Source organism: Amphiura filiformis, chromosome 13 (assembly GCF_039555335.1).
Source record: "Amphiura filiformis chromosome 13, Afil_fr2py, whole genome shotgun sequence".
In the NCBI taxonomy this organism is placed as follows: Eukaryota; Metazoa; Echinodermata; class Ophiuroidea; order Amphilepidida; family Amphiuridae; genus Amphiura; species Amphiura filiformis.
Genome location: NC_092640.1, coordinates 38,106,984 through 38,120,891, shown reverse-complemented (window position 1 = coordinate 38,120,891; position 13,908 = coordinate 38,106,984). Strand labels below are relative to the sequence as shown.

Sequence of the window (13,908 nt, the reverse complement as noted above, 5' to 3'; positions counted from 1 at the left end):
GTCCAAAACGTCCTGAAAACGTTATAGCAACGTAAAAAACGTATTGGAGGATGCATTACTCACCACCAGAAAACGTATGTTACGTTTCTACTACGTTTTTAGAACGTTTTCTTGACGTTTTAGTGACGTTTAGAAAACGTGCTATGTTTTATTAGTTAAAAGTCCAAAACAAATATCAAATATTATTAAATTAGGCCAATACAAAATTCATGAAACAAGTTAGTTTGGCAAATTAGTGATACTTACGACTTACACGACACATAATAAATCACACAAGACAATTAATGTTGATTTGATGTGTGATTCATTAAACTTTATTCCTGTGTATGAATATTATTCTTCATTCATTTTCGTTGAAAATACTGCTGAAACATAAATTAATTTTATACAAACATGCTATGCAAAATCACCCCATGGAACATGTGGAACTTGTGTTACCATGTATCGAGTCAACTATTGTCATTATAATTTATAATAATTATTGTTTAATACATATGCATGGATGGAATACTTATGAAACCCGATTATTGTACATTTATAGGATAAAAAGTTTTAAAACATGATTTATATACATGAAAACTCTCAAATATAAGTTACTATTTATAATTGCAGACAGAATAATATTCAAAAGACTAGTTTGCGTATAATGTCCTGTCAACCAGACCAAAAATGCCGTTCTGCGCAGGTCAGCAACCAATCACACCGCGCCTTTGCCCTGACGTCAGACGCAAACTAATGTTTTCAATTCGGTCTTCAGTTAAATTCGACAAACTTAATTGATTACTCTCACGTACAAAGCGCAGTTAACACTCTAAGAAATAAAGGTTCTAAAAAGATTCTAATGTTGTCCTCTCAGGAGAACCCTTAGAGGTTTTCTAAAGAACCAAATATGGTTCCAAGACTATCGAAAATGGCCCCCAAACTAAAGAACCTTTTAGAGGTTCAAGATCTAAGAGGGCGGGTTCTCCTGAGAGGACAATTATTTCTTAGAGAGTTAATGATGACTAGACTTGAAAGTGCTCGTAACTTTTGCCAACACTTTGCTAAAATTAAGTCATAATTATTGTTCATGGTTTACTTTAATTTTGTAGAATTTTGCCATAGGCCTACTGTGTTCGTAATGAGTTATAATGTCTAGCCCTCTCTAATTCTAAGTCGCAACTCGCAACGAATATATGGCGACGGAATTAACAACACGTATTTTGATTGACCAAGTTTTAAGGCAGAATTCTGTAAAATAAAAGTACCATGAACATGTATGCATTTATTTTTGGCATAATATTGGCAAATGTACAGTTCATGAGCCTTTTCACGGCTCATTACCTAAATTGATTAAATGTAGGCCTATAAAGGTGATAAGTCTGCATTTCCCTTATGGAACTAGCCCCGTTCTCAAACCGCGACGCCTCTCGAAAAGCGAGCGGAGCGAGCAGCGAGCGCAGTGGAAAATCATCATGCAGGTATCAGAGTACAGAGTGCTAGGAACTACCGGTACCCAAAGCATTAACGAGCAAATTAGTCCTTTAAACGAAACTACTTTCGTTTTCGGCCATCATCTCCTCCCTGCCAGAAACGTAAATCCACAAATGTTGAAAATTATCTTCTTAAAAGAAATATTTTTACAAACGTCATTGAGATTTGAAACCCACCAAAAACCTCGATCTTTTTTGGTTGTTCCTTTAAGGGATGGGGTATGAACGTTTGGACAAAATTTATTGTGGGACATGAGAGCACATCAGACATATCGAATTGCATTCTGAATACGAAGAATGTCCTTCTGATATCAAATAATTTTGATTTTTTTTTTTAAATTCACAATGTAATACACATTTTATGTGAAATGATTAAAAATTGATATTTTGAATTTAACAGTACTTGCAGTTAACTTGATAAATTTGATGTTTTATACTTAAAGTGTATTTATTTAGGATAAAAAGCCGACGATCAATTTAGAAAATTTTGACCTTTCGTATTGGAGGTATGGATTTTTTCTCCCAAACACCCAAAAAAATAGGTCTTTTGGGGAAAAATTCCATATCTTCAATATGGAAAGTCAAAATATTCAATTGATCGTCGGCTTTTCCTCCCAGCTACATACACTTTAAGAATATGTCATTAGATTTATAACATTTACTTCGAGGACTGTTAATATCAAAAATGTGAAAAATATCAAATTTTAATAATTTTTCATAAAATGTGTATTATACCGTTAATTTAAAAAAAAGAAAATTATTTGATATCAGAAAGACATTCTTCGTATTCAGAATGCAATTCGATATGTCTGATGTGCTCTCATGTCCCACAAAAAATACTGGCGAAACGCTCAAAACGCTCATTCCAGATCCCTTAATGTCATTAAACACGTCAAATAATTTGAATACGCACAGTCTAGTCTCAAAGATAAAATAAAGTTCAATTGAAGTGCTGTGTGAAAACTCCTCAAATTGAATTATTACCTCTTTACTAGTGTCCCCAAATACAACGTAAAAACCACTAATTTACATTGTTTACGCAACATACAAATAATATCATCACTTCCGTTGATGATGGGCAGAGCGATTAACTGTAAACCGTTGACAAGAGCGTACTTGCGCGATGTTGACAAGGCGCAACTTGCGAGTATGGCGACAGAAATAACAACACGTACGGCGTGTAAAGCACACATAGTAGGCCTACGCTTCGGATCGGAGGCGCATTGTGAACATCGCGGAAGTATGCTCTCGTCAAAAGTTTTATAGCAAATTAAAATCACGGTATAGTTACTATAATCGATAAGTCGCTATAATCTGAGGCAGAATTTTAAAGTCAGAGTACCGGTACGACATTTTCGGTCTGGTTGGCAGGATGTCAGACGCAAATTAGTCTTTTAATTCGGGCTCAGATTATAGCATGCCCTCGAGCGTCAAGTTGCAAGCCATACATGGCCTTTAATGCAACTTTGACCAAAGGCCCGTACATATTGCCGCAATTGCGGTGCGGTGCGGTGCGGTGCCACACTGCAGAATACTTACGATATTGCAATGAAGTTCAATACATTTTAACTTGGAAATGCGACGAGTAGCGTTGAGTTGAGGCAAAAAGTAATCGATATATCGGTACCGCATCGCACTGCATTGCGGCGTAGTTTGAACGGACCTCGACGCTGCAACAATAAGGCTTTTTGAAGTATGACGGGCACAAATGGAGATGGTGTACTTTTATTTGGGTAATCTTGTGTATGCTTTCTTTCAGCATACAAAAGATTACCCAAATCAAAGTACTCCCTCTTTTGTGCCCGCCATACTTCAAAAAGGCTTAATAATCAGCGATTGTGGAAACGCACTCAGCGAATACTAGTGTGATTATACACTGGTGAAGTGACGTAGTTAATCGGATTAACTACCATAGCAATAGATGAATACAATTTTGACTGTATCCCCCGTATAGGCCTACAACGTCCATGCGGTACCGATGCATTGAACCACATATGTCAAAGAAATGCTAATCACTTGCACCTGTAAGATTAGCCTGTTTGAAAAGAGCGGTATTGTATTCAATCTATTTTATGATTGAAGACAGGTGATGAGTGCAACCTGCTGTAGTACAGAGCGATCTATTCAAAAATTGTATTCATCTATTGCTATGGTAGTTAGGACGATTAGGACGTCACTTCGCCAGCGTATATCGGATAGGAAAAGTTAAAAGCTATAAGTACAGAAACAAAAACATCTTAACATGCTTATGAGAAATGTTTTAAAATAAAAGTCTGATATATAATCACAGCTATTTTAAACTTAAACCTTATATTTATCGAATATATATACTTCAATAGACAGTGAGCACCTTGTCCGACAATGTTGTAAAACTAGCATGTTTACCAGTACAGTGTCTGTGGTCTTCACTCTTCAGTTTCAATGTGTTCCCCTAGTCTTGTTCTTCCTCTTCCTGTTGGGGTCCACGTTCATTTTCGCCGCGCTCATCATCCTCCAATTCCCCTACAGGTACCGCTGCATCCACATTCCCAGCTTTCTATAGATAATAAAATGGAAAACAATCTATTTATAAGCATGATCATCATTTTGGGAAACATCATTTTTAAATTGAACTGAAACCCGATTCCCTTAAATCTATCAGCTCACTAAAATAGCAGCCCTGACAAAATATATATAAATAGGCATAAGAAATTCTATGAATAAAAAATTCTATCCGGTTATGGTCACCCTTAGATATCCAGACAACTTATTTATATTATCAGTATCATTAATTCTGAGTAACTTTCAAGGTCTGTATAAACCATAACGAAATCATAATGCGCGCGTGGGGGGTGTGTGTGGGGGGGGCATGGTGCCCCTAAAACCTAAGAGAAGTGAAAATAAACAAAAATGCTCCATAGAGAAAGAAACATCACGTAGGTGTGTGAAATGTAAGTCCAAAAAAGTATGTCTCAGATACATTTGGTAAAATAGCTTTGTGCTATGCTTTATTATTTTTTAAACATTATTTTTAAAAGAAAATGAGCTGTGCGATATGCGATATTTTTTCATTTTACATTCAACGAACAATTTTATGCACTTTTGATATTCAGATACAGAAACATAGTAATACACTGCAAAAACAGTGTCTAGAGATTGAACACTTTTTTTTGTCCTCAATTTGTAAATACGTTTAAAACCTAAACACCAATGTCAAATTTCAAAACATCATATGTTTAATATCTGAACACAAGACATATTTAATTCCTAAACATGTTTAGCATTTAAACGTGTTTACAAATAGAGGACAAGGTGGTGTCTAGAATGGGTGCTAATATTATAATCCCTAGACATTGTTTTAGGCCTACATGAATTAAATAAATGAATTTGGCATTTCAGCAATGATATTTGAACTTACTTTATACTTTTTTCCACCTGGAAGATTTGGTGTTCTTTTCAGATAATCTCCAAGTCTCTTCTCTATCTCAACCTCCTTAGCTTGAGGATGATTCTTCATGCAAGCTTCTATAGAAAGGTGGAAATGATATGAGTTCAGTATTAAATTAAACTCCTTTATCAAAATAAACGGTCTGTATCTCAATATTAGGATTTTCCAAAAGCCTACATGTCGACGTGTTACCATACGTGCGGTCTGTGGTCTTAGGGGAAATATTTTTTATTTGATAAGTTTATGAATAAAGTATACACATATAATCTAAAATTACAACAACAAAAAACAAGTTGGAAACAGACGTCCGATTTAGGGGTCAGATTTAAATATCCATATTTTAATTTTATAATCACAAAATATGAGATGAGTATATTACACCCACTATGATTGGTTCAGACAGCATGACAAATTATATGCATTCTGTTTAGGCTTAGCCGATCTTAGCTCTATGGAAGCTTATGGATCTGTTTTCTCACCCAATGTTTGGAAACATACTGTGAAATAAAAGGAAAGGCCTACGTGATTTGACATATTATGTTAATCATAGATTGTATCTTGGGCCTATGAAACTTACTGACGATAACTTTGTAGAAAAAGGGCTATCTTTAATGCTCAGCTTGCCTTTTCTCCCTATACACTGCAGGAGGACCACAAATTGTTCGTTCCCAGCTTCCTCATCATCCTCCTGATGGTTTCGTTGAGATCATGTCCTCCAACAAGACTAAGGTGTCGTATCTGGAATAAAGACATATCATAATCAAAGCTAAATATTTTAATGCATTATCGCATGGAATTTGGAAGTCAATATCGTTTATGATGTTGCCGTTGTTGAAGGTTCAGTATCTTGTGATACTTTGACCCACAACTGAATAAAGTTATTGTGATTTTCATCGCAAGTGCAAAATGTCAAACATATTTTGAATTATGGCCTATTTATAAATGATCATGATTATTAGTACTTCAATTGTGTAAATCAACCACAATTTCATATTGTGTACTTTTGAACACACGAAAATGGCATCTTAATTCATAATTTTGTTTTTAAAGCTATGTAGTATAGGGTGGAGACAAGGGAATATTTTGCACAGGTTATGATTGTTTGGTATAAAATGCCAGTTCCTGAGAAATATTAAAATATTTAAAGAACCTCTCGTGTCTATTCGATATTCCTATATATTTTAGGAATAATTTTGGCTGAGTGGAATTTTAATATAAAACCACATATGCGGCCCTCATGTGCATGTTTTGCAAAAAGCAAAACTTATAGTTAAGAGTGCACCAAAATATTGACATAGTTTTTTTTTTGTATTTCAATCAGGTACAATAAAAAGCTATCTTGTCATGTTTCTCTACAAAGTTCTAATTGATAACTAACTAAACAGCAGATTGCGTAACTCTATCACTCTTTAAACAAATGATAAACTTCAATGTTGCAAAATATGGAATATGGATATTTTTCGACAATGTTCTTAACACATCGAAAAATGTTTCAACAGAACGAAGGACAATATCTTGAACTTCTGAACCAGCAGTTACCAGGCCTTAAGGCCTATATGATTTTATGACATGTTACATGTACAAAATAAGTTACAAAATTGTCTTGCTTTTAAAACTTTATACGAAGGAGAACAACTAAGATTACAAGAGATGGTAATCTAATACTAATGGATATGCGTTTTCCCAGTCGCCACCCAAACAGGGTGGTGGGTTATGTATTTTTAAATTGTGATCTGTTTAATTGATAAAATGTCATATTTTGTGTTGGTGTCATTTGAAAGCTAAAACACCACTAACATTAGCAACCCTGTCTCTTCCCATCCTTCCCTCACAACTTCGATCAACCACACATCTCCAGTAGTTGAAAAGCTATATTGTTCATATTTACTTGAATAAATTAATGACTACAGGGGCTACATGAACTTGATTTTGGTCTTAATTTACAGCTAAAAAATTCTACTAGTTGTTTTTAATCATTTTGAACTCTTATGCATGCATACCTAGTGCTAAAGAATCGTCCTGGTCATCGATCTCTTTGATTTTTTTCAGACAGAAGCGCAATTCAGACGTTCCATTTTAATTCAGTGCTTTCAGGCAACACAAACCTAATAATAATTACACTAAAAATTAAAACAAATGTGTTCCACTTCCAAGCAATCAATATACATCATTATTCATTTGCAATCATTTCATAAATATTGCAACATTCCATTGTTTAGGGCAAAAATAAGCGTACTTGAACTTCATGGGTAATATATGATTTATAGGTCATACCATCTGTTGTCTTTAACCATGGACTTGGAGTTTGTGACTAACCCAGAACATAGGTCAAGACTGAGGTGGTACAGGTGAAGTTCTGGGTGCACAAAATACACCTCTGGGTGCAATAACCGGCAACATGATAATCATTTCAATGGATTTCCAGTAAACCCTTAGAGCTCCCTTCTGCCTGACTTTAAAGCAATTATTCAAGTTGTGATTTTTTGGGCGCTAAATACTCCTATTAATCACATATTGCTTACATATTGGGTAACAACGGCCACTCTTTTTTGCACTTGTAATTATTAATGTTACTTCTCACGTGTTCTGTTTTTATACTTGATGACTTCTCTTACTACTTTCAGGAATTTGTCTGTGTAAATATACATATGCTATAGATGAGAATAATAATATAGCCTACTTGTAATTAAATCAGGTACTAAGTTGTCCGACGATCTGATGATCGAGTGTCATGAGTGTCATGCTAATCTAATACTCATCTAACACATTATGTCAGATAGACTTATGAAATAGGTATAACAATTTGACAAACATGACAAAACTCAAGTCAATAAACCACCTTGAATTTCAATCAAATTAATTGTAGGCACGGCCTTTCAATTCTGACAACATCGCCGATCTTTTTCAATTTCGAGATTGCAATTTTATAAAGCGCTCAATCACGACGAATAGGCCAGCTATACGAATGCATCACGAACATACAAGTATTTTATTTAGTAGTACCAATACGGAATTAAACCATGAATATCATCAAACCTTACAACATACTTTTAAGTCAAGAATGGTAAATAATAATTAGAAAAACAATATCCTATTAAAAACATCTTATTAAGTTTAAGTCCTCAGCTTTTAAAGACTTTCCTCGAATTCAAATTACATCAACCGTCATTATATTGTGGATGCCATACAATGCATATGTTACTCATTGTACTTCACTGATTAAATTGACTCACTGGACTAAAAACATACACGCTTTATCATGTTTAATGGAAATATAGTAATAATAAAATACAATCTTACCTTTGTTTGGTAGAACTGAACGAAACAGATGCAAATAGTTCCTTTTGATGAGCAACTTGATGTATATATTCCTTAGAACAGCATGCCAGCATAAACGATCGTGTGAAACGTATAATTTGTCACATTCCAGGTTTGAATTTTGGGTTGCCAGACGATTCACAAAACCATAAAACTTTTATATAGGTCACACTTAAAGATGTCAAGCAAGTCAAACACCCGGGTCATACATCACAATCTCTAAGACACAGTTCCTCACTAACCAGCAGCTTATGCTAGGCTTAGGCTGACTTTAAAATGTTGGTTGCAAAAGCTTAACTCTACAAATTGAGGTCAACGTCCGAGAAGTGATGTTGTCGAATGCATATAATTGAACCGTGCTGTGATGATGAGATATAATAAAAGGACTGCGTGAAACACTTGCCAAATTAGGTACATGTTTCCTGATTGATGCACATATATAAAGAATTAAACAGTTAAACTTGTATTCATCAACAATATACAGACATCATTGACTTCACAATTGCTGGGATTTATGCGCGCACAGCAGGCGAACATTAAGTTTCATATTTTGAAGTGAAAGTTGATACACATTTGGGTTCATTTCCCACGAAGCGCGCAAATATATGCAATTTTACACTATTTTATACCAAATCAAGGCGTTTAGGGCTATCTATAAACAACAAGGAATTTTTCTTTCACTTTTTTTTCTTTGATATGTGGGGGGGTTGTCATAAGAATTCAAGGAATTATTTAATCCCTGTTGATTTAATATTTAGTCGGCTTTGTCATGTGTATCTTGTCTTTTTTTTACTTTCTTCAATCCTTCGATTCCGTCCTTTTCCTCAGTCTTCTGACATGATAGCTCCTCTTTTTCCTTTCTGTTAATTGCTGACGTAGCAGATATCAGGGGTATGACATAGATAAATTGCTTTTTACCGGTCAAGTTTACGGGGAGATGCGCGTATTATTCACACAAAACTTGTTATACTATTTTAGCCCCCAATCACGGTGAATTGGATGTGAACATGAAGGTGAATTTGAATTCGATGAAGTACGCGGAGCGCGAGAAAATGTCAATTCTAAACTATTTCATCCAAAAATCAAGGTATAATACCGAATAGGCCTATTGCCTGTATTTTTAGAGTAAATATATACTTACACCAGGGAAGTGTTTGCCGAAAACAGGGTGGGGGTGACATTTGATATCCCAAAGTGTATGCGGACGTGTCCCCCTGTCCCCAGGATTTACGACCATACAGTGCCTTAAACCAGAGAAGGCTACGTGTTAAAACATTTTGATAATATGAAATAATAATTAAACGCTTTAGAAAGACATTTAATTGACGTTCTACAAAACGTTCGGAAAACGTTCTGGAAATAACGTATTACAAACGTGGCAAAATAACGTAAAAAATCGAAATATTTTGTCACGTTTTAAAAACGTTTTCTGAACGTCATGGTAAAACGAACAATATTTTAGCCAAGTCAAAACGTTTTTAAAACGTTTTTAAAACGTTTTGGAAGACGAAGACGTAAAAGACCAAACTAGAACCTAGAGAAAACGTTTTCTAAACGTTTTGTGTTTGCTGGGATAGGTCATATTCGGAGGGCTATAGTGGCATTAGTGCCAATCCGGTTTGACATGCGGGGGGACATTCAGCCAAAATTGTTAAAAACTGGCTGAAAAGAACAAAAAATAGGTCATTTTGCCGAAAGGATGGACGCCCGTGTTCGGTGGATTGATGGGTGTTAGGGGGTTAATGGGTTGTTAAAGTGGGTCCATATGCTTTTGTGGGTTGGGTAAAGTGGGTCATGGTGGGTTGTGGGTTGAGGGGTGTATAGGTGTATATAGAGCTAGTGGCTTGCAGAAGTTTTAAGTTTGGTGACCGGGCAGGCAGTGGTGTAAGGAGTGGGTTGGGTTAGTCACAGCCTAGATTATTGTCTTCTTATCTAAATTTTGGAATTTTGTTTAATTTAGAGTGGCAAAATAACATTCAGAAAATAAAAGTGTGCGAGCGTTTAGTTCGAATTTCAAGGTTTTGGAAATTACTACTCAAAGGTATAGGAAAATCATGCAACATGGAGCGTACGATATCGCGGCTCCACGGTTGTTTGATGTGATCATTTATTAGTTTTTCAAACAAGACATCATGTACAACACAATTTTTAGGCTTAAACAGCTTAAAGCCGTTTCATACTAATGTATACAGATGCTTTGAGTCATTTTCAACTTTAATTTCCCCTTATTTACAACATTATTAACTTTCACAGCTTTTTAAAAGCTTTTTCGGATATAAAATGTATCTATTTATGACAAGATTGGTGGCCCTATTTAGATACTGGAAATTACTCTTTCAGGCTTTTAATAAATATAATTCCTTTTATTTTTTGATGAAATATGTTTATTAAACTTCTTTGTTGCTTGTTTCACCTATTCCATCTGTATAAATGGCAGTATTGATTACCTTTGCAAATTAAGAAATATGATTTTTGATAAATAGCGCCATCTATAGTTTTCTTAATAATGAAGCCAATTCTATATACATCGAACAACCGTGGCTCATATTGTTTGTGAGTAATCATTTTGGCAGTATAATAATTTCATTAAATTTTACATTAATTAATTTTACTATTAAAAATAATACAATTGTTTTAAAAATTAGCATTTTTTGAGAGAGAGTTTTAAACTCACGTTTCTTAGCTTTCAATTGCAGGGTAATACAAAATGATCACATGTGCTTTCCAGGCTCACTGCATCTCCCGCGCAAACTGGTAGCCTTTCCCTACGATGTGATGTGTGCTTTTTCTTTGTAATACTGATCAACGTCCTGTTTTGGAACTAGACGAGCAGTGTGTCCGATTGAAAAAAGCTCTGTCAGCAAATAGCCCCAGATGTTAACTCTTATAAATAACTTTAATATACTAAAAGTAAGTATGATAAGTGAAATGGATAAGCTTCCTGTCTCGTTGTCGTTAGCGTTAGAAGGCATCCGAAGGTCAATGTCAATTTCCGTTTTACAGAAAGGGAATATAAGGAAATATAAGGAAATAAGAAAATATAAACCGCTTTAAATCAACCTTCACTCATGATAATTCATATTAGTAATAATGATTATGCAGATAGCTTATTGTTCTAACGTTCAGGTATTGTTTTAATTATTTTAATTATTTTAAAGCAAAGTAAACACTAGTTGTCGGGTAGATAGACAATGGGAGAAAATATTTCATGTGTTACAATAATGGCCATGTTTATGATAGCTGGTTTCACTCTCTTAACTTTGTGTTTTGTATCTCATTGTATTTTTTAATACAATGAGATAAAACAAACACAAAGTTAAGATACGGTTTTATCATTATTTTGTGTTTGCTATTGCTTCTGTAAAGCGCTTAGAGGCCTTTTTAATGTATTTCTGCGCTATACAAGCGCCTCATTATTATTATTATTATTATTATTAATATAAAACATGGAAATATTAAGGGGTACAGGAAATACAAACCACCATAACTCAACTTTTACTCATAATAATGAATTCCTTTTGGTATCAACATGTAGCTAATTGATTGTTCTAAATTTTAATATTATTTTAAACAAACTAAACAAGTTTTAAGGTAGATAGACAAATGTGAGAAAAATATTAATTTTCATGTAGTATCAATATGAAGCTTATTCTTTGAGCATGTGCGCAATATTATTGATAAATACAGTGTAGGGGGTCACACAATTTTGGGTGGTGATTTCAACACTGTCCTGAACCCACTGTTCGACAAAATAGGTGGTAATATTCCAAATCGTGCTTGTTCTGATATTATTAAAACAATATTGGATGATTATGAGTTAAATGATATTTGGAGGCTAAGAAATGGTGATAAAAAAAGATTCACCTGGACACAAAAATCTCCTCCAGTTAAGTGCACACTTGACTATTGGTTTATTCCTAATGCTATTGAGCACACAGTGAGAAAAATTGATATCATATCTGCACCTAGATCAGACCATTTAGCTGTATTTTTAACTATTTGTCACAATGATATTGTGAAAGGTAATGGTTATTGGAAACTGAACAATACATGGTTACAAAATGCTGATTACGACCATGGCATTAACAAACTTATTGATGAATGTGTTGTTGATTATGGTGATGTATTGTCCCCTAAACATTTCTGGGACTTATGTAAAACTAAAATCCGGTGTTTTACAATTGATTTTGCAAAAGGCTCACAAAAGCAGAGGATGAGTGCGCTAAAGCAAATTGAATGTAAACTACAAAAGCTTTATGAAAATTGCATCAATCAGACGGATGATGAGAACCTGAAATTGCAGTATAATGCTTGTAAACTGGAGTATGAAGTTATGTACAGTCATTTTATGAAAGGGTTACAAATAAGATCTAAAGAGAAATGGATTGAAGAAGGTGAGAAATGTACTAAATATTTTCTGAATTTGGAGGAAAAAAATGCTTCTAAGAAGTCAATCAACAAACTTCGGTGTAGTAATGGTGTGATGACAACTGATCAATCTGTTATTTTAAATGAAGAGGTTGTCTATTTTTCTGATTTGTTTAAAAGCAAAGTTGATGTGTCTGAAATAGAATTGGATGAGGTTTTTCGAGATACAATTTTTCCTACTCTGACTAATGAACAGAGTGAAAGCTGTGAGGGTATCTTGACAGCAGAAGAATGTGTAGGAGCGCTCAATTCTATGGCAAAAAATAAAAGCCCTGGCTATGATGGTCTCACGGTAGAGTTCTATCGGCACTTTTGGCCAAAGATTGGTCCCATTGTTGTTACAGCGCTTAATGATGCGTATCTTTCTGGGTCACTTACCACCTGTCAGAACCGTGGCATAATCTCCCTCATTCATAAAGGTAAAGGGCTTCCCCGGGATTCCCTTAATAACTGGCGTCCAATTGCTTTGTTGAATATTGATTATAAGATAGCCACTAAAGCATTGGCTGCTCGTATTAAAAACATTCTTCAGTCTGTTGTGGATACTGATCAGAATGGTTCTGTTAAGGGTAGAAGTATACACGAAAATATCCGCCTTATTGAAGATGTTTTAAGATATGTTGATAATAATAATTTACCTGGTGTTATGATGTGTATTGATTTTAAAAAGCATTCGACAGTATAGAACGTGACTTTATATTTTATGCGCTCAGAAAATTGAATTTTGGTTCAATGTTCAGAAAATGGATTTCAGTTATTTTTTCCAATACCACTAATTGTATTATTAATAATGGTCACATCTCAAGTTCCTTTGATGTAAATTGTGGCGTACGTCAGGGTTGTCCGATTTCGCCTTTGATCTTCGTCCTTAGTGTGGAGTTGCTCGCTTGTAAAATTCGTCAATCCAAGCAAATCCAGGGTATTACTTTACCATTTGAGAACTATGAGCGTAAAGAAATTCGCATCTCTACTTTTGCAGATGATACTACCATTTTTGTAAAAGACCCTGAATGTGTTAAAACGGTTATGGATGTATTTGATAACTTTTCAAGATTATCTGGTCTTTCAGTAAATCATGCCAAAAGTGATGCCGTATGGATTGGGTCCTTGAAGAATAATAATTTTGGCATCGGAAATGTTAACTGGAAATTAGTGCCAAATAACACTGTTAAAATCCTTGGTGTGTATTTCTCCCCAAGTATCTCAATAAATCATTTGTCTTGTAATTGGGAGGATAAAATGAATAAGATCGAGTGTTCAATC

General features: G+C 34.6%; 2 protein-coding genes across 5 annotated transcripts in view; both read right to left on the bottom strand.

Annotated features, from left to right (window-relative positions):
* LOC140168307 (versican core protein-like) overlaps positions 1–11,075 on the bottom strand; it is a 48,229-nt gene extending 37,154 nt beyond the window's left edge. For all 4 annotated transcript variants that reach the window (XM_072191660.1, XM_072191665.1, XM_072191664.1 and 1 more), the window contains exon 1: positions 10,892–11,075. The gene's annotated coding sequence lies outside the window, so the exon portion shown is untranslated. The remainder of the gene's footprint in view (positions 1–10,891) is intronic.
* On the bottom strand, positions 3,904–6,720 carry LOC140167641 (uncharacterized). Its single transcript, XM_072190936.1, has 4 exons — positions 6,697–6,720; positions 5,539–5,637; positions 4,870–5,022; positions 3,904–4,008 (listed from the first exon to the last, which is right to left on the bottom strand). The coding sequence occupies exons 1-4, from the start codon at positions 6,718–6,720 to the stop codon at positions 3,904–3,906; spliced, it is 381 nt and encodes a 126-aa protein (XP_072047037.1).
* Positions 11,076–13,908: the final 2,833 nt, after the last annotated feature.

Bases quoted from the DNA above. Each gene is read 5' to 3' on its own strand.
- LOC140167641 (XM_072190936.1), bottom strand. From the start codon at position 6,720: ATGGGAAGAGACAGGGTTGCTAAT. The intron at 5,638-6,696 runs GTTAGTGGTGTT...TCTTTATTCCAG, and splicing joins GAAGAGACAGGGTTGCTAAT to ATACGACACCTTAGTCTTGT. The intron at 4,009-4,869 runs GTAAGTTCAAAT...TATTATCTATAG, and splicing joins CAGGTGGAAAAAAGTATAAA to AAAGCTGGGAATGTGGATGC.